Source organism: Marmota marmota, unplaced genomic scaffold (assembly GCF_001458135.2).
Source record: "Marmota marmota marmota unplaced genomic scaffold, marMar, whole genome shotgun sequence".
Classification (NCBI taxonomy): Eukaryota; Metazoa; Chordata; class Mammalia; order Rodentia; family Sciuridae; genus Marmota; species Marmota marmota.
The window spans coordinates 6,042,432-6,068,273 of NW_025999863.1; the positions used below are offsets into that span (position 1 = coordinate 6,042,432).

General features: G+C 40.1%; 3 protein-coding genes across 3 annotated transcripts; 1 reads left to right on the top strand and 2 right to left on the bottom strand.

The window, feature by feature from the left end:
- Positions 1 to 915: 915 nt before the first annotated feature.
- On the bottom strand, positions 916 to 1,854 carry LOC107157569 (olfactory receptor 7G2-like). The gene has a single exon (XM_015503920.1). The coding sequence runs from the start codon at positions 1,849 to 1,851 to the stop codon at positions 916 to 918; it is 936 nt and encodes a 311-aa protein (XP_015359406.1). The 5' UTR covers positions 1,852 to 1,854.
- A 6,469-nt stretch (positions 1,855 to 8,323) lies between these two features.
- LOC107157495 (olfactory receptor 7G2-like) lies at positions 8,324 to 9,265 on the bottom strand. The gene has a single exon (XM_015503868.1). It carries the CDS (start codon positions 9,260 to 9,262, stop codon positions 8,324 to 8,326), a length of 939 nt encoding a protein of 312 aa, XP_015359354.1. The 5' UTR covers positions 9,263 to 9,265.
- Positions 9,266 to 15,226: 5,961 nt separating this feature from the next.
- Positions 15,227 to 16,147, top strand: LOC107157570 (olfactory receptor 7G2-like). Its single transcript, XM_015503921.2, has one exon. It carries the CDS (start codon positions 15,230 to 15,232, stop codon positions 16,145 to 16,147), a length of 918 nt encoding a protein of 305 aa, XP_015359407.1. The 5' UTR covers positions 15,227 to 15,229.
- Positions 16,148 to 25,842: the final 9,695 nt, after the last annotated feature.

Here is a 25,842-nt window from a genome sequence, read left to right on the forward strand (position 1 = left end):
TCATTCATCCCACACTTGGATCACAAGTTGACATAGTTTGAAGACCACCATGGAGTCCACCCCAGAGATGCCACTGGTTGGTACATGGGGAATTCCCTACCCAAGACACCCAGGAGTGGGCTCCCAGATTGCTGTCTGTGGCATCGGGTCCAGGTATGACAACTTCATTGGGAATTGAATGAATGAAGTTCTGCTCTCTGTGCCAGCTTATTTCCTACCTCCGATATCTTTGGAATGAAAGGTTTTTCTCCTTATTGTCACAGTATATTAAAGTCATGTTTTTTTAAACTAGGAATGAAGATATCTTCATTGATGGACTTCAAGTATGTCACAGTCATCTCAAACCACTGATCTGATCCAATCATGACAATTTTATAGACAAGACGTTGAGTATGGTCAATGCTATTTTTTCCACAGAAGCATATGGATGCCAGTAGCAGATCTCAATTTTTGCTTCTCAGGATATGAATGTCCACCCCTTTGCTTGCATTAGCTTGACACTAGGATGCAATTCTAATGGCCCCAGCTGTGATCAGTGGAAGCGATTCTCTTAATATGGCCAAGCGTTGCTTATATACCACCCTTATCCTGCCATCCTTCACTAACTTGCCTTCTTCTGAGACTTCAACGCAAAGAAAATTCTAAGACTGGAATCCTTGCTTCAGGGTCCACTTCTGTGGAATCAAAGCAACAAAGTTATCTTTGGGGAGAGAAATCATGTGGCAAATACCACAGAACTAGACAAAAAGCAACGCCAGGTTTCAGGACGATTTAAAATCCACTTGGCCATTATGTGAGTTCAGTAATTTAGAAGAGTATAGTGACAGAAGAATCAGGAATTATAGCTCATCACACATGTTTTCACTGTTAACTATTCTAGAAAGCCAGTTTTAAAAAAAAAGGGCAAACAACACATCATAGAACAGCTCTCCCACTGATGAGTTTCCCCAAGGCCTCCTTCATGTCCTTGTTCCTCAAACCATAGATAAATGAATTCATCAACTGAGGGACCACTGTGTACATCACTGAAGCCATTGCGGTCTTCCTGGGGGAGTCAGAAACTGCGGAGCTTATGTACACCCCAAAAGCTGTTCCATAGAACAGGGAGACAACAGACAGGTGAGACCCACAGGTGGAAAAGGCTTTGTGTTTTCCTTCTGATGATGGCATCCTCAAGACAGAGGACACAATGTGAATATAAGAGAAAATGATCCCAGAGAAAGGAATACCACCAAATAGGCAAGCTACAACATGTATCAGGATGTTATCAACGAAGATATCTGAACAGGCCAGCTTGATGGTCTGAGCAAGTTCACAGAAGAAGTGGGGGATCTCCAGGTCTGTGCAGAAGGACAGACGCAGCACCATCAGAGTGTGCAGTAGGCCATCCACAAGACTAATCAACAAGGAAAACAGCATCAGCAGTCCACACAGCCAGGGGTTCATGATGACTGTGTACCTGAGTGGATGGCAGATGGCCACGTAGCGGTCATAGGCCATCACTGCAAGCAGACAATTTTCCAAGCCACCGAAGACTAAGACAAAGCAGACCTGGGTGAGGCAGGCCGTGTAGGTGATACTCTTATTCTGTGTTAGGATGTTCACCAGCATCTTGGGGATGGTGCTTGAGCTTAAACAGATGTCAGTGAGGGAAAGATTGGCAAGAAAGAAGTACATGGGGGTGTGGAGGTGGGAGTCATTGCTGATGGCCAGGATGATGAGCAGGTTCCCCAGGATGGTGACCAGGTACATGCACAGGAATAGTACAAAGAGGATGGGCTGCAGGTCTGGATCCTCTGTCAGTCCCAGGAGAAGGAATTCTAAAACAGCTGTATGGTTTCTAGCTTCCATGTTGGTGATGAATCTGAAGGAAAAGAAAGAGTCAAGGGCTGGGGTGTGGCTCAGTGGGAGAGCGCTGCCCAGCATGCGTGGGTTCAATCCTCAGCACCACATGAGAATAAAATAAAGATATTGTGTCCACCTATAACTAAAAAATAAATATTAAACAAAGAAAAGAGCCAAGATATAATAAGATATAAGGACTCCAGTGAATGGAATCTGTTACTGCAGAGAGATTGAGGCAGGAAGAATGAAAGCTGGGCGCGTCTTGGTGCTGACCCATGAGAACATGCCTGGGAAGATGACATTCCACAGGAGCGGAGTGGGCACTGCTTTCTCTTCATCTCACTTATGTTCTTTCTTGTTGCTTCTGCAGGATGAGATTTTCATAAAACACTGCACTCACTTCCTGACCATTAATTAGGGGGCCCTGTGCTCCCTGATTGGCCCCAAGAGCAATGAGGTCAAGCATCCTACCTGTATACTGAAGATGGAAGATGTGTCCTCCAGACGCGCAGACACAGTCAGTGAGAGACTGGGATCTTGGTCTGAAGGTTCATCTCTGGGAGGAGGCTCCGGAGCTGCTTCCTGACTGGGGCAGGGCCGTCCAGTGACATCACAGGCCAGCTCCTATTGTCTCCATATCCCTGGGGGCTCAAAATCCAAGGTCCTCATTAAACAGCTATTTTACTGTCATTCTAATCCCAGGAGTTCATGTCCCCAAAGACCAAGACTTTGGAGGTGAGGAGTTCAGGACGGCTGATTTCCTGACCCCAAGGCCAAGTGTTCCCATGTTTCTGCACACCTAACACACACCTCTTCTATGACACAGTCCCGTGTTCCTTGTAAGTTACAAACTAAGTCACATCTATCTATCACATTTTATCTCAAAATCAGTTGCCCATTTTAGGTGTGAGAATGTCTTACAGATTCAGATATAAATAGTGTCATTTTAAATGTTATCTAAATATTTAAAAATACAGGAACTCAGGCACGTCTTTTCTTAATTACAATTGGTGTTGACTGAACCTTAATTTTTGCACAGAGAATTATAATCTGTTTTCTATGATCACAGCTAATGGTCCAAAATACAGACAGACCATGACAGCTTGTTCAGAATTTAACGTTTTCACAATGGTTTCAACAGTCTTTTTGACAGAAAGAGACTGTGAGTTGAAATTATAATTCTTCATTTCTTAATGAAGAAATATGTTAGTTAATTACTAAATTACCAAAAGAAAAAACTATGCAAATGTGTCCATAAACTCAGCACATTTGTTTAGATTTTGGACATCTTTTAAAGGGTGAATGAGTTATTCATATTAGTGTTCACTCCAAAGACATTTTTAGTTAAGGGTTTTGATATTTTCATGTGTTATTAACACATTTTACACCATGTTAACTCATTCCATATAAATTTCTAATTTTCAAGTAGCTGATTTTTTTTTTTACAAGATAGCATTGTGATTTTTTTTTATTTTATTTTTTGTACTAGGTGTTGAACCTAGGGGCATTCAATCACTGAGCCACATCCCCTGCCCTTTTTATTTTTTTAATTTGCAGATGGTGTCTCACTACGTTGCTTAGGGCCTTACTAAATTGCTGAGGCTGGTCTGGAACTTGTGGTCCTCCTGCCTCAGCCTCCTGAGTCTTTGGGATTACAGGAGTGCGCCAATGTATCCTGTGCATTGTGATATCTTTCTTTACCATCTTAACCCCATCAATATTTACACCAATGAGTCATAGTTAAAATGAACAAAGACATCGATGGAATTTAAAAAGGTCATTTTTTTCTATGTACCGCACAAAGGGAACAGCAAATATTAAAAGAGGATAATGTTTTACAGGTACCAATAAAGAACTTGACACAATTTGTCAAGAATAGAAGTAAAAGGGGCCGTGGATGTTTCCCCATAAACAAGAAATATTTCTTCTTTCTAGATATTGAAACCTCAGTGTTCCAGGGGACTAGTTGCTAAGGGCAGAGGTAGAGCTTTCTTTGTTCCAGAAGTATGGGCTAACCCAAGAGTCAGGCATTGCCTAAACCCATGGCTGTGGACGTAGACCACCTTATGGTTGCAGAAAAATCTCCAAGGAAGAACATAACCAAGCTTGCTATTGACTTAGTGGATGGATTTATGATATGGTGTTCTTCATATCTTCAAATATCCAAACTCAGTTAACTGAATTCAGGAGTAGAGACCCCATTGGTGAGGATGAGGCAACTATGACCCTGCCAGTTAAGAAATCAGGTCAAAGCCTCATTGTATTGATGGATTAACTGATGCATCATAGTTATACATAATGTTGGAGTTCATTTTGACATAATTATAAAAGCATGGACTATAATTTGCTCCACTTCAGGCCTCAGTACTTTCTCTTTCCCTTCCCTCCTTCCTTCTTCTCTTCCCCTTCCACTGCTCCACTGGTCTTCCTTCTACTTACTTATGGCTTCTTAAATTTGTGCTTTATAGATACACATCAAAGTGCAGTTCACTATGGTATAATCATACATGTACATAGTATAATTTGGTCCATTTCATTTCCCACTTCTTCCCTTTCCCCATCCCTCCTTCCTCCTCCTCCACCCCCTTCCTCAGCCCCACTGATATCTCTTCTTTTCATGGGTTTCCTTCTCTTTTCCCCTTGGTTTGCTCGGGTGTCAGCATATGAAAGAAACATTTTTGCGTTTCTGAGACCAGCCTGTTTCACTCAGCATGATGCTCTCCGGCTCCATCCATTTACCAGTGAATGACATAATTCCATTCTTCTTTATGGCTGAGTAAGACTCCATTTCTTTATCTAACCATCTTTTGAGGGACACCTAGGCTGGTTTCATAAACTGGCTACTGTGAATCGCGTTGCTATAAACATTGGTATGCATATATCACTGTAGTATGCTGATTTTAGTTCCTTAGGATGAATACCAAGGAGTGGGATAGCTGGGTCATGTGGTGGTTCCATTCCTTGTCTTTTGAGGAATTTCCATACCATTTTTCAGAGTGGTTGTAGTGATTTGCAGTCCCACCAACAACATGTAAGAGAACCTTTCTCCCACATCTTCAGCACTTATTATTATTTGTATTTTGATACTTGCCACCAGAACTGGAGTGAGATGAAGTCTTGGTATAGTTTGGATTGGCATCTTCCTGATTGCCCTCAGGAGATGAACATTTCTTCATGTATTTGTTGGACACTTGCATTTCTTCTTGTGAGAAATGTCTCTGCTCATGTTCATCAAAGCACCACTGACATATGGGCACCCTTCCTTCTGTACTAGCTTCTGCTTTTCTTTCAAGGTATCTTTAGAGTCACAACTATACTCACAGGTGAAATCAGGAAATATGACATTGCAATTCAACTCAAAATAAGACATGCATGAAGGTATCAACATATAAATACAAGTGGTAATGCACAGAGAGTACCATAATAATGCAACCCCATCAGGCTCATTCTATTTATTGCTCAGTGAAATTTTAATTTGTTTTTGAATATTATAGGCAGTCTTTTCTAATCATAATGGACTAAGCATTTAATCAATATTTTGCTTCCTTTTTAGAATTTTACTACCAAGTTTTCCAAATTTCATAGTATTGGTGCATGTATGTGCTGGTTCGCGTACACACACACACACACACACACACACACACAGTCACAGAGTAAAACTGTGTCTTGTTTATCTGCATTTTTACAGAAAATTCCAAACTCTCAGAAAAGAACTTAATTTGTGATACAAAGCCATTTTATGATTGTATGTAAGAAACTTGAGGGCTTGTTTTTTACCACAATGAACTAGATATAATTGATTGATGTGTTGAGATCAGTAAGACAAGAGATATTGTTGCAAGAATGCATAGTCATCTTATTATTCAAAAAAAGAGAGTCCAGGAAAACACTAACTCATGAATGAATGGCTTCTTTATTGCCAAATTGGCATTACAGTGAATGGAATGACTATTTCATAAATCACGCTAAAATAAAAATGAATTTGGATATCTTTACTCTTATCAAAGACAAATAAATTTCAGGTGGTTTCAGCCTCAATTGCAAAAGGAAAGAGAATAATTTATTTGTTGAGGTGATTAGTCATTTCAATGTCAAGACTTGCTGTGTACAGACCAAGAGAGAAAATACTGACAAATTAAAACCTGCTAAAACCAAGCACTTTGGGACATCCATGATATAGTATAAAGCCCATGGCAAAGGAGGCACACTCCCCCAAAATAAAATTTTACTATTACAAACTACAAAGAATCGCTATTCCACATGCATAAATAATTTGTCTATTTGGAAAAGAAAACGACAGGCAGTTCAATGGAAATATCATAAACATTTATTTAACAAGGGAAGAAAATAAATGGCTCATAATATGTGAGAAGACTCTCAATGTCATAGTAAGAAATGTAAATTAATTAATGTTTTACATCCATTAGATTGTCGAGGTAAATAAAATATTCTGCACGTGATGTAAAACACAAGGAACATCTAATTAGAACTTAAATTCACTATACCATTTAGAAATATTCTTCATCCAACCCAAAAGTTACTATGCAATAGCTCGTAATTTCACGATGTATGTCAAAATACATTTATTTCCTCCAGAAGACACAGAGGAGAATATTCACACAGCTTTGATCACAACATAAGAAAAACAGATACCCAAATTATGTCCACATCAAAAAAATGCCCCTGACCTTCAAGGTCTCAATACACAACTCAAACATAGAGCACTGAAAATAGATGGATAACTGCTAAATGGACAACAGCAGGATTGATGGAGAAGCTCAATGACGAGAAGAATGTGACACGTGATTAATCTATTCATTACCAGCGGTGGACATTGGCACATGATTTCTATTCTCTAAACGTATTCTCTCTGCCTGTGTTCCACAGAAGCAGACCCTAAGGCAGAGTTTCTAGTTTCAGCAATTTTTCTGTGGTACATTCTCAGAAAAGGCAAGGTCAAAATGAAACAAATTTATGAAATGAAAAGTATAGGAATATCTGCAAGGGTGATAAAAATGCCCTAGAGTGGAAATCACAATGGTGCACTTAAAAAAATAATTGAATACTGGAGGTCAGTACTGGCTGGCTCAATACAGATTCCGTCTCCATGGATACAATGCGTCCCACTTTTCTCTGTGTCTTCTCCACTTTTATCTTGTAAAGAGACATCATTACACTGAAGGCCACCCAGGTGAACCAGGATACATTTCTCTTCTGCAAATCCTCTTTCCCCCATTATCATATGAGTAACATTCACACCTTTATCACATAAGATAAGCACAAGTTATTGGGACAGGATCTGGGTGCATTTAGAGGGCAACCATTCAGTCCACTACAGAGATGCAATTTGGTAGGTTCACAGAAAAAAGGACCAAGGGGAGGACCCTCAGCATTCCATCTCAGGCATCATGCCCAAATGCAACACCTCAACTTATTCCTACTCCTGGGTTTCTGAGGGAGAACCAGCCCTGGGATGAGCTCACGTTGGGGAGGACTGAAGGAAGCCCTGCTCTCTGTCCCTGTAGATTCACTGCTCACACGTCCTTGATGTGAACGATAACTCTCTTTGTTGTTTCAGTTTATCATCATTGGATTTTACTTCTTATTAGGAATGAGGGCATCTCCCTTGATGAGTTTAAAAGATCTCGCAATCATTTCAAAACAGTAATATGGAATTAAGCCATTTTAATTATAGAAATTAAAATGGAGATGGTAGATGCTATTACTACCCGAGAAAGATATTTGCTGTCAGTAACTTGTTTCAGTAATTGCGTTATGTAATCCCTTTACCTCCCATTAGTATTAAGTCTAAGGAGGAAATTCACTTCAACCTAATTAAGTCATCAGGTGAAAACTATTGTAGGGGTTCTGGGTTTGGGAGCGGGATCCCTGATGACTTCATGGCTGTGGCATGTTTGGTGTGCCTGAGAAAGTTTCTATGCAAAGGCATAGGTTACCTGGTTGCTATGGCAATGCTAGAGTCTTATCAGCATCAACCTTAACCTTAGGCACATAACTCCTGGGATAGAGGAACTTGCTTGCTAGATAACTACAAGGTTTCCCCAAGCTCCTGGAGCTGCCCAACTAACAGTGGACCTTCTTGAGAGTTGCACAAAGCTCCTGACACTGCATATTGTAACTATGAAATGTAACTGCAGAATAAGCAGCCTTCCTGATATACTCTAAACAATAATGTGGTTGTGGTACTAATAACCTAATGTAACCTATTGGTATAAATAAAGGTGGCCGCTTGGACAAAGAGCTACTCTTAAATACAAGTGATAATGCACAGAGAGTACCATAATAATGCAACCCTATAGGATTCATTCTATTTATTGCTCAGTGAAATTTGAATTTGTTTTTGAATATTATAGGCAGACTTTTCTAATACATTCTCTGTGATCATAATGGACTAAACATTTAGTAATCCTGTCATTTTGACTTAGTGGAGAAATCCTAGTGCAAAGCAAATGACTCATTATAGATGAGCCAATATCCTGCCAGTGAGTTTCCTCAAGGCCCCCTTCATGTCCCTGTTCCTCAGGCTGTAGATAAAGGGGTTCAGCATTGGAGGGACCACAGTGTACATCACTGAAGCCACTGCAGTCTTTCTGGGGGAGTCACTAAATACAGAGGTAATATACACCCCAAAAGATGTCCCATAAAACAAGAAAAAAATAGACAGGTGAGACCCACAGGTGGAAAAGGCTTTGTGCTTTCCTCCTGATGATGACATTTTTAAGACAGAGGATACAATGTGAATGTAAGAAAAAATTATTCCAGAGAAAGGAATACCAACAAATATGCAAGCTGCCAAATATACCAGGATGTTGTGAATAAGGGTGTCAGAACAGGCCAGCTTGATGAGCTGAGCAAGTTCACAGAAGAAGTCGGGGATCCCCAGGTCTGTGCAGAAGGACAGTCGCAGCACCATCAGACTGTGCAGCAGGCCATCCCCAATGCTGATGATCAGAGAGACCTGGACAAGCACAACACAGAGGCAGGGGTTCATGATGACCATGTAGCTCAGGGGGTGGCAAATGGCCACATAGCGGTCATAGGCCATCACTGCAAGGAGAAAATTTTCTAAGAGACTAAAAACCAAGACAAAGCAGAGCTGCGAGATGCATTCTGCATAAGAGATGCTCTGATTCTGTGTCTGGATGTTCACCAGCATCTTTGGAATCATGCTTGTGCTTAAGCAGATGTCATTCAAGGACAGATTACAGAGGAAGAAGTACATGGGGGTGTGGAGGTGGGAGTCTGAGCTGATGGTCAGGATGATGAGCAGGTTCCCCAGGATGGTGACCAGGTACATGGACAGGAACAGGCTGAAGACGAGGGGCTGCAGGGCCGGGTCCTCTGTTAGTCCCAGGAGAAGGAATTCTAAAACAGCTGTGTGGTTTCTAGTTTCCATGTTGTTGACAAATCATATGAAATTGATAGGGTGAAAGCTAAAAATTAATGGACCAGCAGGTGCAGCATCACCTGGGAATAGGTTAGGACCACCTGGTAGACTCCTTAATCTTTAGATTTTTAATACTATTAGTATGGGAATTTCTATTAAGACACCCAGTCCAAGGTAATTGTTTACGATACTCCTACCAACTAATATACTCACCACAATCCCTGCTCAACACGCACAAGAACACAAACACATTTCAGAATATTTTGTAGGTCATTATGTTTAAGAAGCAGCAGATTTATGCTGTGTAGCAAAAGTGACGTCTCCTTGAGGAAAGTAGGAGACTGCAACATAGAGAACTGGGTGGGTATCAGTTCACACGTCGGGGAATTTGTCCAGAAGACGACAGTTGACAGGAGTGGGCTAGGGAGACTGGCTTCTCATCATCAGGGTGTCCTCTCCTCCCTGCTTCCCCAGGAAAACATCTGCTCTGCTTTCCAAAGCTTGATTAAGGCTGTGTGTTCCCTGTTTGGGTGGAAGAGGGGTGGTGTTGAACATCTTACTTAATGTTTTCTGTGGTGCTGGGGATGGAACCCAGGGCTCACAAGGGTTTAAGTGCTCTACCACTGAGCCACATCCACAGCCCATCTTACCTGAATGTTGCAGATATAAGATGTGTCCTCAGGAAATACAGACTGATTAATGAGTGGATGAGATCCTTATCAGGAAGGCTCATCTCTGGGAGGAGGCTCAGGTGCTGCTTCCCAGATTGGGAAGGACTTTTGTGGGGAGTGGTCACAGGCTCTAGTCTCTGTGTCCCTGGGGCTCAATATCCAAAGCTCCTCATTAGACCAGTTATATCACTAGTATTCTAATCTCAGGAGAGCATGTCCTTAAAGACCAAGAATGGAGGCGAGGAGTTTGGGACAGGCCAGATGTTCCCATTCAGTTCTCCCCATTTTTCCTGCCCATCTTCATTTCTGAGTCCTTGAACATGTAACACACACCACTTATTATACATTCCAATGTTCCTTTTGACTTACAAACTAAACCATCAAGCCTGGTTCTTATTTTAGGTATCATAATATGTCTTATATATGTGGGTCTAAATGGTGTCATTCTAACTGTTATCTAAATATTATAAAATACAGACCCTCAGGGATGGCTCTTCTTAGCTATCATTGATGTTAATTTTTGCTTTCATATTGAACACAGAGGATTATAATCTATTTTCTAGGATCACTGCTAATGGCCAAAATTACAGACAGGACCATGACTCTTCATTTAGAATTTAATGAACACCTGCTTCAATTTTATCACAATAGTTTTCTCCACATACAGAGAGGATAGTTAAACTTATGGTTCTTCATCTATACATGAAGTTCTAATTCAAATTACAAAATCTTCCCAAGGTAGTGTGTCCATATATTTAGCTCATCGGGTTGGATTTCAACCATCGCTTAATGGAGTTGGTGTTCTACATTGGTGTTTATTTTTAAAAAAAACTTTCATATTTGGGGATTTCTCTATGATCATATGTTTATCAAGTTACTTTACATTTAACCTCTTTTCATGTGAACTTATAATTCACTGGATATATTTTTTTGCAATTTGTGAAGAGAGAGATTGTGATGGTTTTCTTCAATGTCTCAACTCTATTAATTTTAAAAGGAGAAAGAGTAAAAAAAAAACTGTAATAGGTCTTCAATAAACTTTGGTTTAATTTTTAAGAGAAACTCATATACATTGGATGCTACTATACATGATCTCATCAAATCAGAAAAATATGATGCAGAAGAGAGATGAAGGGATTTCTAGAACTATGTCTTAGAATGAGTGAGTTCAATGCAAGATGGGAGTATTGGATTTAATTAAGTGCACACATTTCTCTCAATAAAATACAGAAAGCAATTTGTCCTGGGAACAAAAAATAATTTAACGTTTATCAATAATACAACTCTCCATGGAACATTACCAGCCTCACAAAATTTTATACAGACGTTCTTCCCAACATTCAGGAGAACTGATTTCAATTAAAGGGCAATTTCAGAAAATATGGGTAAGGAATATGCTCTATATTATCCTCAATTTGAATGTCATATATAGACAAGTTTAATACACAAAAGGGAAACCCAAATGTACTCTGACTGCAGATTTTCTGGCAGAATATTAGAAATAGGAGTCTGGCAAAGATAGAGAGTGCGACCATTTTTCATTTGTTTTTCTATCAAGGAATGCGAGGTTGGTTCTATCTCTACATAACTACATCATGTGCTCTTGACTACAGAAGGTCTTTTATCAAACATCATCTTTTCAGTGAAGCATCTCATTGTCATCCTGTTTAAAATTAGAATAACTTTCACATCATCATATTTCCTAACACATATAATCCATAGCATCTCTCAGCACTGAAAAGAATGTGATTTTCATATGAAAACAGGTTTGGCTACCAAGAATAAAACAGAAACAAAGTTTTATACTGACAGGTTATTAGGATGTGTAACTGGGATGAGACCCTGTAGAAGAGAAGTGATTGAAAATTGACTAGGCTGAGGGATAAATTGTGCTGGGATAACCAGCATCTCCCAATAAGTGTCCTCTGACCTGCCAGGGGATAGAAAATGGAGATGAACCTTCAGATTTGTCCCAAATTAGGGCAAGTGAGTCAGGTCCTTAAACTGCACAATATTACCATGGATGCAATTTGGGAAGGGGAAGTAATCTTGGTTGCAATCTCTTTTATTTTATAAAATTAATTAATTTATTTATTTATTGGTGCTAAGGATTGAACCTAGGGGCACTTAACAACTGAGCCACATCCCTAGCCCTTTTTTGTTTTAGCAAAATAGGGTCTTGCTAAGTTGCTCAGGATCTCCTGATCCTCCAGCCTCAACCTCCCAAGGGTCTGGGATTTCAGGTGTGTGCTACGGTGCCCGGCGCAGTCAATCTCTGCTATGGAGGCATTCCCAGAGGGGTGTAAGAGGAAGGGCTTTCTGCTAGCAGCACCCAGCTGTTGTGGTGATAAGTCCATCTCTCCTGACAGGACATCCAGATGTCTCATGTCATGACCGTCATGCTTGTTTTCCTTGTGCATTGCCTATTTCTCCTCTCATGGACGAATCAGGATGTTTGGATGAGGGCACTGGATAGATGGGCTTGATGATCCGATCTGGGTGAGTTTGCAGAAAAGGGCATCTCCAGGTCTGTTCAAAGGGCAGTCACAGCCCCATCTGACACATCAGGCTGTCTGCAATGCTGGCCAACAAAGGCTAGAACCAGCAGGACTCAGACAGGCAGGGGTTCATGGTAACTGTGTACCCAAGGGGTGACTGATGGCTATGTAGTCATCACCATGTAGACATGACTGCAAGGAGAACATTTTCTAAGGCAGTTGAAATCAAGACAAAGCCTGACTGGGAGAGAAATCATGCTTATGTGTTGCTTAGACCCTGTGCTTGGGTGTTCCCAGCATCTTTGGCATTGTGCGGGGGCTTAAATGCTCATGTAACTGGTGGTCTTGCTCTGTCTCTGGATGTTCACCAGCATCTTGGGGGACCGTGGTGGAGATGAAACAGATGTCAGTGAAGGACAGGATGGAGAGGAAGAAGTACTTGGGGGTGTGGAGGTGGGGGTCAGAGATGTTGGCTAGGATGAAGCTGTTGTCAGGTTCCCAAGCACCGTGACCAGGTACACAGACAGGAAGAGTCCAAAGAGAAGGGGCTGCAGTTCTTGGTCCTCTGAGAGGAACTCTACTGCACCTGTTTGGCCTTCTGGTTTCATGTTGCTGAGGAGGAGGATGGGGAAAGTTAAGGTCATGTACCAGAATGAGTGTTCAAGTTCCCTTATTTTGAAAACCTTTCATATATATTTTGGGAAGAGAATATTACTAGTCTCTCTCTCTCTCTCTCTCTCTCTCTCTCTCTCTCTCTCTCTCTCTCTCTCTTTTTCTCTATCCCTCTCCCTCTTTCTCTCTTTTCTCTTTCTATCCACAAGTAGTGTCTACACTACTTGATTGCCCAAAACTTTTAATGGAATGCCCACTCTTTTTCACATTGTACAAATGACTAGAAGAGAATGAAACTGTAGCTAGACCAGGAGGTATAGTACACATAAGGTTTATTCTTTGCTTTTCTAAAGAGAAAATTCTGACTATTTGACATCATATCAGACTTTGGAGTTGACACTCTTTTCTTTCTGTGATACATGGGAAGATTGACTTTTAAAAATCATCTCAATGATATCTCTGCACATTTTATCTACGATTAACGTGTTATAAAATTTAGTGAGTTTAAAATAGTGAAGAAGGATGCCATCTTGCCAAAAATCTCAAAGAACATACCTTGAAAATTAGAAATTCATACTGAATGAGTGAACATGGGGTAAAATGATAACACATGAAGGTATTGAATCCTTCAGTAAAATGTTACAAAATGAACATTGATGTGGAGCTCCACCTCTGACCACATGTACTGAGTATGTGCAGATTGGCACAGTCTGCCTTTTGGGTTCTATTTAGTTATACATAACATTGGCATTTATTTTGACATACTTATAAAGGCATGAAATATAATTTCCCTTCCCTATTCTCCTACCCTGTTCCCTTTCATTTTTTCTGGTATTTCTTTTTATTTTTTTCTTCTAGTTTTTAGTTATTTTGTATTTTTTTAAATTTTATTTTTTATTTTTTAGTCAGTGTTTTGTGAATATACATGATGATGATATTCACTGTGGCATGCATATATGTATACATAGGAAAGTTAGATCAGATTAATTCCCTGATTCTTAGTTCACATTAAAAATGTCATAATTTATATCTGTATATATGAGGATATAAATATGTGTGTGTGTACACACACTCACACACACACATATATGTATGTATGACATTTATAAATATGTGTGTGTGTGTGTGTGTGTGTATATATATATATATATATATATTTTTTTTTTTTTTTCTCATATCTAAAATAGAAACCAGGCTTTAGGAGTAATTAAATAGATAGCTGTGCCTTAGTTTTTAACTTGGACGGAACACTGGGATTTATTATAGAGGAGGTAGGCATTGCACGTTCAAGGTCTGGGAATTGGGGATGGGCAGGAACCATGGCGAGAACTGAATGATGAACAGTTTCCCTCAGGGGTCAGGAAGTCAGCCATCCTGAACTCCCCACCACCAGAGTCTTGGTCTTTAAGGACCTGCACTCCTGGGGTGAGAATGACTGTGAAATAGCTGGTCTAATGAGGAGCTTTGCATATTGAGACCCCAGGGAAATAGCATCAGGATGCAGCATCTGACCTCACTCCCCAGCCCTGCCCTGCTCAGGAAGCAACACCCAAGCCTCCTCCCAGAGACGACCTTCCCTGACCAGGATCCCATTATCCCTCTGGTCTGTCTGCACGTCCTGAAACAGATTTTCCATCTTCAGTATTCAGGTAAGATGTTCAGCTTCTTTCCTCTTGAAACCAGAAAGGGAACACAGAGTCCCCTAGATAATGCTGTAGGAATGAGGGAAGACGTGTTTTGAGAATTTCATCCTGGGGAAGCAGGAGAAAGCATGTGCAGGAGACGATGAGAAACAAGATCCATGCCCAGCATGTCAGTCTACACCCCTTAACCCTTCCCATAGGCCCTCACATGATGTCACACAGCTCCTGTTCTTCCACTCGGTGCACAAGCACATGGGCCATTTCCTTCAGGCAGGAAATCTTCCCTTTCTCAATGGTGATGACTCTCACAAAGCACTCTGACATTTACTCAAAATCTTATTTGGTGTTGGGAATATTAGCTGTCAGGAATGCCATAACCACCTACCACAGACTAGTGGCTTTGCAACAGAAGCTGATGTTCTCAGAGTTCTAGATGCGACGTGCAGAGATCAAAGTGTCTCAGGAGTGGTGTTCAGACACATCCCCACGTTGGGCTGCTGCCACAGATCTATGTATATTCACCACCTTGTTTGCAACAGATTGATCAACATAATGGAAGCTAGAAACCACACAGCTGTTTCAGAATTCCTTCTCCTGGGACTGACAGAGGACCCAGCCCTGCAGCCCCTCATCTTCAGCCTGTTCCTGTCCATGTACCTGGTCACCATCCTGGGGAACCTGCTCATCATCCTGGCTGTCAGCTCTGACTCTCACCTCCACACCCCCATGTACTTCTTCCTCTGCAGCCTGTCTATTAATGACATCTCCTTAAGCACAATCATCATCCCCAAGATGTTAGTGAACATCCTGAGACAGGATCAGAGCATCTCCTACATGGGATGCCTCTCTCAGGTCTGCTTTGTAATAGTTTTTGTTGGTATGGAGAATTGTCTCCTTGCAGTGATGGCCTATGACCGCTATGTGGCCATTTGCCATCCACTCAGGTACACAGTTCTGATGAACCCCTGCCTGTGTGTCCTGCTGGTTCTGGTCTCCTTGTCCATCAGCACTGTGGACGCCCTACTGCACACTCTGATGGTGCTACAGCTGTCCTTCTGCTCAGACCTGGAGATGCCCCACTTCTTCTGTGAACTTGCTCAGATCATCAAGCTGGCCTGTTCTGACACCTTCATTGAGAACATCTTGATTTATATTTCATTTTGCATCTTTGCTGGTGTTCCTCTCTCTGGGATCATTTTCTCTTACATTTACATTGTGTCCTCTGTCTTGAGAATTCCATCATCAGAAGGAAAGCATAAAGCCTTTTCCACCTGTGGGTCTCACCTGTGTGTTGTCTCCTTGTTCTATGGGACAGCATTTGGGGTGTACGTTAGCTCTTCATTGACTGACTCACCCAGGAATTCTGCTGTGGCTTCAGTGATGTACACTCTGGTCCCTCAGATGCTGAACCCCTTTATCTACAGCCTGAGGAACAGGGACATGAAGGAGGCCTTCAGAAAACTCCTTTGACATACAACTTCTCATCTATGACATGGGGTCTCCAGAGTAAGTCACAGTGACAGTGTTCCTGCTTAGCTCGAATACCTGACGCTTTTGTCATTACGTCCTTCTAAGATGTTGAGATAACACAATGACCACTTGCATTTCGACTTGGTTGAAACCTTACTTTTCAGGTGGTCTAGGTTGGTGATGTTTGACTTATCTTTTCCATTCTCTAAACTCATTTTCTTTGTTCAGATTCCACAGAAGTGGAGTCTAAAACAGGGGCTCCAGTTGTAGTGGATTTCTCTGTGTTGCACCCTCAGTAGATGGCACATTAGTGAAGCAGACAGGGAAAGGATGGACACAGGAAAGCGTGGTCACATCTGCAGAACAGCTTCCCCTGGAGATCTTGTCCAGGGCCATCCCAGCTGCCTTCCACTGTCGAACCTGCTGTGAGACAAAGGGTGCAAATTCGTAACCCAGGAAGCAATTCCTTGGACCTCTTAGTGGTAACTCATATCTGTGTGAGGCAAAAGAGCATCAACACACACATTGTCTATCTGAGAACTGGCATAATTAAATGATGTCCGTGGTTTGAGATGATTGTGACGTAGTAGAATATTTCAGTGAAGATGACTTCTGTGCTAATAAGAAAAGAATACCATGCATATGATAGCTCCACCAATGAAGAGAGTCACCTTCCATTCCTAGATCCTCAGAGTCTGGGAATGCACTGGGACAGATGTGGAGCTTCATTCAGATCCCCATGAAGTGGCCTCATCCTAGCACTTGTTCTGTTCCTGTCCCCAGGCCATAACTGCATGGGCGATGTCACATCTGGACAGGATGCCTGAGGTGACACTCTGAGAGTCTGCTCCTGGTGACTTAACTAGGAAGTCATGGATCATGGGTCAGCCACATTGTATCCTTGAAGTGGACTGAATAACGGCCCTCAGAATATCTCCAGATCCCGTCCTGTTAACATGTAATATATGTGGGATAAATGGTGACTGTTACTTGCTTGTAAGAAGGGGATTTGTAGAGCAGGAGATTTTACCTGATTCTGTGGACAGCCTATAAATGCAATCCTGTGTTTCCCTATAGCAGAAGCAGAGGACACACAGCACACAGGAGGCACTGTGACCAGAGGTGGGAGTTGGATGGATGGAGTCACTATTGATGCCAGTGTTTGATCACTTAGGCTCCGCAGAGCTGTCGATTACTTAGACTCTTATGGATTTGTAAAAATCAATCCTTTAGGTATCCCTCTTATTAAATAAATTAACTACTATTGCAGTTCAGATTTAATACGTGAATTCCATGACTTCTTGTTAGTCCTGTGATTTTGCTTCAGAATCAGTCATGCTGTTGGGTGTGGCAGTGATTCATCTATTTTCAATGCTCTGTAGTTGCATATTATGTGTGATGAAATTAAAATATGGAGCATTTCTGGCATTGATGAAGTTTCGGTGACTTTTTTTTCTTTTATAATAAAGCTTATTTAACATTCTCCTCTATGTCCTTTGAAGGAATTAAAAGATAATTTTGTTATTGGGGTAAAATTATCAGATCTAAAAGAGGAGCTTTTCCATTTGGGTTAGTTCCAAAAAGTTTTAAGAGCTTAAACCTGTTTACCCCACCCTTGAAAATTCCTGGTGATCCACATCCTCCCTGAAGCATTCCTTTACCCTGACAGTCTAATGGGTCTAAAATAGCATTCAATTAATTTACATTTTTCTTATTTTGGGGCTGAGAATTCTTGTATACATTAAGGTCTATTTATTTTCTTTTCTTGTGAGATAGATGTCTATGATATTTCCAATGTTCTGCTTAATATCTCATTCAAAGGAATTCTTTATGCAATATCATAAAGAATTATATATTATTGTACATATTATACATATTATTATTATCACATATATAAGATATATATTGCTATGTAGAATGGCAAGTGGATTGCTTGGTTGTGTGTGATAGTATTTGTAGGTACCTACCCCTGTCTAGTTTTAACAGGGTTTAATTTGTCAGTATATGCCCTCATTATCTCTGCTCACTAGGTAGTGGTCTTGTAAACCCTACTTCCTTTTCAACTTAAAACTTCTACCATAAACCCTGCTGAGATTTTCATTGCAATTTCACTGAATGTACTTATCAATTCAGGGGCAATTGACATTTTTGACAAAGCTGAGTCTTCCAATCTGTGCATATATTATATGTGTCCTTATTTTTAGACTTTCTTTAATGTTCTCCAACAGTTTTTATAGCTATCAGGGTACAAATAAATTAACATGTTTTAATATATGTTTTTCAAATATATCCTTAAGTATTTCATACTTACAAAAAAATTTAAAAACTAATCCAACATCCTTATCTGTCTGAAATAAACAAAATCCCCAAACAAACACCCCTCAGTAAAGCAGAAATAGGAGAGATCTTCCTCAGTCTGATAAGCTCACCTATGAAATCCTTCAGCTACTGTCACACTTATGGAAGTTCTCTGCACGCCTCTGCTCAGCAGTGTTGCCTGGGCCCTGCTCACACAGCACACGGCATCTCTCTAATGAATTCCTGGGCTCCTCTTCAGTACAAAGGCATCTCTAATAATGATTTCAGGAAGCCTTATTCCATTTCAGATGTGAAGAAATATACTGTATATAACTGCATGGATAATTTATGTATATAACTGCATGGATAATAATAACTGCATGCTGATAAATATTATATTAGATATTGTGTTATCAGCCTTTATGGGTTATCCAAAACTTCAGATAAATCAGTCTAAAATGAGGAAAGGTTTATTTTATCTCATTTCAAAGGTTTTACTTTATTGTCATTTCTCCTGTTACTTTGAGCCTGGGATTATGCAGGACATCATGGAGGGAATGTGAAACAGAGGAGGCCACCAGGAAGAGAGAGAGAGAGAGAGAGAGAGAGAGAGAGAGAGAGAGAGAGAGAGAAAGGTAGTCTCATTCTCACCTTCAAGTGCACAGTCCCCAGTGACCTAATTACCATCTGCTACACCCCACCTCTGAATGATCCCACCACCTCCCAAGAGCACCACAGTGTGAAGAACAATCCTTTAACAAACTGGCTTTTGTTGGACCAATATCCAAACTATCACATGGTAAAAATGCAAATGCTCAGGGTGTTTCTTCTTGACCTTCATTGAATATTTGATGAACTGTAATTTTTCTACCCTATATTTTACAGATATTCCAATATATTTTCATTGATCATTGCTAATGGTGAAAAACATTAACAGGCTGTCTCTCCCCATGCATGGTTTTAAGAACGCCATTTGCAATTCCATCATAAATTGCATTATTTAGTTTCATTTTTGTTTTATTATGCTTTTCTTCATATTAGGGGATTGTGAGGTGAAATTATGGTTCTGTATGTCTGTTTGTCTTTTTTGACTCTCTTATATGTTTGTCTGTCTTTTAAAACTGCTGCATTATGACAAGATATACCAGTGGGATTCACTGTGATACATTTGACACACAGAGAACATGTGATCAGTTTCATTCCCCAGGATCTGCCCTTCCCCTTCCCTTCTCCCTCCTCCAATCCTCTTTCTCGGTTCTGCGGGTCTCCCTTCTATCTTCAAGTAGTTTCTTTTTTTATTATTATTAATTTTTAATTTGTTTTAATTAGTTATATGTGACAGTAGAATGCATTTATGCACTGTGGTAGATCATACATAGATGAGATATAATTTCTCATTTTTCTAGTGTACATGTTGCAGAATCACATTGGTCATGCAGCCACATACACACAAATAGTTTCATTCTACTGTCTTCCCTATCCACATCCCCTCCTCTCCTCTCCCTTCACTTCCCTTTACCTAATCTAACAGTATTTATCATAAAGTTCCTTTTTATGCTTTTTTCTTGATAGTGTCCACATGTGGAGGAAAACACATGACCCTTGCCTTTCTGTGTCTGGCTTATTTCACCTAACAAAGTTCCTGACATTTTCTTGCAATGAGACAATTTCTTCTTCTGTATTGCTGACTTAAACTCCATTCTGTATATACATGAAATTTTCTTAGCCCATTTTTTCTTTCATTTTTCATTTATTTACTTATTTATTTTTATTTTTAGTGATTTATAGTTATTCAAATAGCAGGGTTCATTTTGACATAATCACGAATGCATATTACATAGTTTTATCCATTTCAATCCCCAATACTACAGCCTTCCCTGCCCTCCTTCCTCTGACCTCCTCTGACTGCCCCCTCTACTCTATTCATCTTCCATTTAATTTGTTTTAATTAGTCATACGTGATAGTAGAATGCATTTATGCACTGTGATATATCATACATATTATATTCCATATTTTTTGATTATGTCAAAATGTATCCTAACGTTATTTTTAATTGATGCATTATTTTATATATAAACTTGAAATGCATCGTGGCATATTCATACATTCACTTAGTATAATTTGGTCAAATTCATTCTCTAGTTCTTGGTCCCCCACTTCTAGTCTATTGATCTCTCTTCTATTTTTGTGAGATCCTCCTTCTTATTCCTTTTTTTCTTTTTCTCTTTAAATTCCACAAGTAAGAGAAAGCATTTGACCCTTGACTTTCTGAGTGGCTGACTTCACTTATTTGATGTTCTCTAGTTCCACCCATTTATCAGAAAATAACAGAATCTCTTCTTAATGGCTGAGTAGAACTCCGTTGTGTGTATATACCACCGTTTAAAAATCCATTCGCCTATTGATTGGCATCTTGGCTGGTTCCACAACTTGGCTATTGTGTATTGTGCTGCTATAAACATTGGTATGCACCCATTAATATAGCATGCTGATTTTAATTACTTTGGATGATTATTGAGGAGTGGGATAGCTGGGTCACATGGTGCCATTTCTAATCTCTTGAAGAATCCCCATACTGCATCCAAAGTGGTTGTACTAACTTGCATTCCCTTAAAAAATTGTATTAGAGTATCCTTTCCCCGACATCATCACCAGCATTTATTTATTATTATTTGTATATTTGATTATTGCCAATCTGACAGGAGTGAATGGGATGAAATCTCAATATAGTATTGATTAACATTTTCTTGATTGCTAGAGATTTTGAACATTTTTTCTTATATGTGTTGCTATTTGTGTTTCTTCTTTTGAAAAATCTGTTTAGTTTGTTTGCCTGATTACTCATTGAGTTAATTTTTTTCTTTTAGTGTTATGTTTTTTGAGTTCTTTATATGTTCTGGATATTAATCCCTTGCCAGAGAAGCAGATGGCAAAGATCTTCTCCCATTCTGCAGGCTCTCTCTTTGCATTCCCAATCATTTCCTTTGCTGTGAAGAGCTTTTAAATTTGATAGCATCCCACTTACTCATTTGTGGTTTTATTTCTTGAACTTCAGGGGTCTTGTTAAGAAAGTTGACGTCTGTACCAGTAGGACGGAGTGTTGACCCTTTGAGAAATTGCTCTTTGTAAAATGAAAAATCAGTTTCAAGTTTCAGCAAGATCAAATTTGTCTACAAGACACCGATAAAATAAAACTATAAATAACTTGCAGAAAAAATTAGTAGAGAAGAGGGAACGGAGCAGAGGGCAAGGTGGGCAAAGGAGGAAATGTTGGGAACTGAATTAGAGAAAATTATATTCTATGTTTTTGTGATTATGTCAAAATGTATCCTAATGTTATATATAACTGAAAAGAATCAATTAAAAATTTTAGTGAGTTACACTGGAATTTGCCTTTATTAAAAAGTTGTATTTTAATGGCATATTTACAGAATTATCACTCACTTTATCTCTTGCATTAGTTATCTATATTAATAAATATAAATTATAGTTATAAATATGTGCCTATATTAATATGTGTAAATAGACACTCTTTACATGTACCTTCAGATGTCTATATTACTGTATATAACTATAGAAACTATCTTTTATAGTTTGTTTTTGAGAGGAAAGGCAATAGTTTTCCTGAGGTTGTGTTTTAGCTTTGACTGCAGTGATGCCTGGGGACAGAGGACTAGGATCCACGCAGAAGGAAGCGTGTCCATGTAGCTCAGGATGTGGGATCAGCCAACACCATGCTGGGAAAGGTCAGGAATCCCTCAACCAAATACCACCTAGCGAGGGTCTCACAGGCAGCAAGTGACTACCCGGCTCAGCAGCTGGTGCCTATGAGCTATTTCAAGTTCCTGGAGGTGAAGGTTGTGGAGGTGTCGAGGCACATCCTGCTGGAGGCCTGTTTTGTGTTGAGGTCTAAGTCGAGGTCTAAGTGCTGGGCAGTCTTCCTCCCCCTTGTCCTCTCCCAGCTGCATCAGCTGCCTGGACTCCCGTCCTGGGAGACTCTGCTTTCGACCTCCTAAGAGCTGGTCTAGGATGCAGTTACAAATATCATTATTTCTTCAGATTTTCAATTCTCTGCCTATTTATCTTTCCTCTTATTCCTCTGTTTTGGAAAAAAAATGTGAAACCTGTCACCTGAACTCATAGAGACTTGATCTTCAAGAAATTACTGAAAATAATGTCTGACCAAAATAGTAGTCATGAGTCCTAAGGTTTTGGAAACAAGTCCTCTGACCCAGAGTGTGGGTGCTGTCTGGACGCTGCCCCTTGGTGGACAGGTCCTACGAGGACAGCGAACTAGAGACCTTGAGAGCTGAGTGTACCTGTGTCTCAACTCAGGTGAAAGTTTTCAGTAAAGCTTCAGTTTTCCTAATCTAGTACTTCTCAGAGATCAGTGAAGCCTGACATCCTTACTCCAAATGCATATGAACTTCCCCTAAAAATAAACAAAGAGATCTCACACTCTCATTCTGCTCCAGCTGCAGTCTCTCCTCTCTTTGTAACACAACTCCTCAAAGGAGATTTCTCTACTCACTATCCCTCGATAAGTGGCTGAGGCTGGATTTGAACTTGCAATCCTCCTGCCTCAGCCTCCCAAGCCACTGGGATTAGAGGCATGCACCACCACAATTGGCTTATTATTCATTCTTTTTTAAGTGAATGGAATTAGAATGAGGAAAAATAATATTACAAGTCCATCTTGTCATAAACATCAAATATATATCTTTTTTTTTTTTGTACTGGGAATTGAAACCAGGGGCAATCAATCACTGAGCCACATCCCCATACCCTTTTTTAAAAATATTTTATTTAGAGACAGGGTCTCACTGAGTTGCCTAGGGTTCCACTCATTTGCTGAGGCTGGCTTTGAACTCACAATCCTCCTGCCTTAGTCTCCCAAACCTCTGGGATTACAGGTGTGTGCCGTTGCACCCAACGCAAATAATGTATCTTCAAAATTTTAAATTCATGTAGGAACAGGAAACAAGTGATAAAACAAGTTGATAAGCTTAGGGAAATACTGCTGTCCTGAAATATGAAAGGTTTAAAATGAACACTAACATGGAACTCCGTCTCTGCCTAGTAGAGCATGCTTGAGATCCAGCCAAGTCTACTGAGTGTATGGACGCATCTGCCTACTGCTGACTTGTGCTGAGTTTGTATTTGAATGAACACCTCATTTTAAATTGAAGGACCGTAATCTCAGTTCACAGCTTCCTTATGTGAAGAAAAGTGAACCGTGATGACACAGCGATGATTAAAGAAATAGATGAGAATGTGCTAGTGCCCCTCAACAGATGGACAGATAAAGAAAGTGTGGTACATATACACAGGGGAGTTGGACTCCGCCACAAAGAAGAATGAAATTATGACACTTGCTGGTCAACGGATGGAACCCGAGAACATCGTGCTAAGTGAGATCAGCCAGACTGAGAAGGTCAAGGGTGGAATGCTTACTCTAATGTGGGGGAGCTAGAGCAAAGTAAAGAAAAAGGTGGGGGAACCCCAAGAAAATAGAAGAGGGACCAGTGAAGCAGAGGGAGGTGATGGAGATGGAGGAGGAGGGAGAGAGAAAGCAGGGGCTGCAGAATGACATGGACCACATTATACTATGTGCAATAGGCATATATCACAGTGAGCTTCACTTTATGTAATCTACAAAGCACAAATTAAAAATAACAGACGGAATGATCGTTAGAATGGAGGAAGTCGAGCAGGAGGAGAGAGGAGACAGGGGAAGAGAAGTACTGGGGAGTGAAGTGTCGCAGATGTGTGTATAATTATGTGAACATGAACCCCAATGTTATGTAACTAACTATAATGCAGCTGTAAAAATATAAAAAAGATTGTGAGAAAAAACATTAAGGCTCAAGTATCATCAATGACAATAATAGAAGCCTTTTTTTGTATTTTAAAACCTCTCAGCTATATTTGTAGTAGTCGTGTCGTTTATACTCCGTGTATATTTTCACACCTAAAAGCAAATCGGGCTTCCAGATATCATGAACAGATAGAGACACTTCTTTAAAGCTAAAGCAGAAGTTTCCAATTTATTAGAAAATGCTATGTGTTGTGTTCACAGGCTATGATAAATGGAGGAGAGGAGAAACAGTGCAGAGAACTGGGTGATCTGCACCTGGCTTCTGGGGCCATGGGACAAGCCAGCCTGAAAGCCTCCCTTTTGTTTCCTTAGTCTTTAAGGATATGCACCTGAGGAATTAGAATGGTAGTGAAATTGCTAGTCTAACAAGGAGCTTTGCATATTGAGCCCCAGGGGTGTGGAGACTGCATAGAGTCGGCTTGTGGCCACCCCACTCCACAGCCCTGCCCAGTGGAGAAGCATCACTGGAGCCTCCTTCTAGAGACATGACCCTTCCTGAAAAGGACCTGTGGACCCAGTCCATCTGTCTGCACTTCTTTGGTATGTACCTTCCACCACCAATACACAGATGAGGCGTTGAACATGGTTCCTCTTGAAGCCAACCATGTAACATGAAGTCCCTTTGTTAACACATTGGGCATAAGATTTGTGAGATTCATATATGTAATTCTTTTATTACTTAACTCAGTTTCATATGTTTCAGGATATAATCCTGCCAAAAGAAGATTGGAATTATTAATGTTTCTTCACTCACTTTTCTCCACGACCAGCATTCCCAGAGGGGAGTTCCGCAAATAAATACTTCCCTGACATGTGCATTTATCAACTATGTTCTCATACTTCTTTCCTCATCTGTCCCTACACCTTGCTTTTTCTGAGGAATGGGAGGTGTCAGGAATAAATATTTATGACAGAAAAAAATAGCCCACTAGGAAATATGTTAGGGTCCCACATGCCGTACACTGAGCTAACAGCTTTAGTTATATTCATTTAACATCATCCTCCAATTTTTTCAGCTTATTCATGCATAACTTAATGAAAAACATATATTTCAGATGTACAGTGTTGGGATCCCATATACAAATATACTTCAAAATGGTTAGCACGATCCAGCTAATTAGCATGGCCATTGAACATGGAGAACACTGGGTCTTCTCTTACAGTGAAGATGTTTTCCCTTCACAAAGTGTGTTCTGGAGCATAGATTAGAATGTATGAGCCCAATATTATGTCTAATTATAACAATCTTGTTTCACCCTGTAGAGAGACCACTGGTCTACAGGGACATTCCTGGTAGCACCCAAATTATATGTATCTCATAGATATGTAATAATTCTGTGTTATGAGGTCTCTGTTTTCTGAAGAACATAGAATCAGAAATTTATTTTTCTCATTTATTTTCATCTGTTTTCTTTCTTTTTTCATATTTTATTTAGAGATAGGCTCTCATTAAGGAACTTAGGGCCTCACTAAGGTGCTGAGGCTGACTTTGAACTTGTGGTCTTTCTGCCTCAGTCT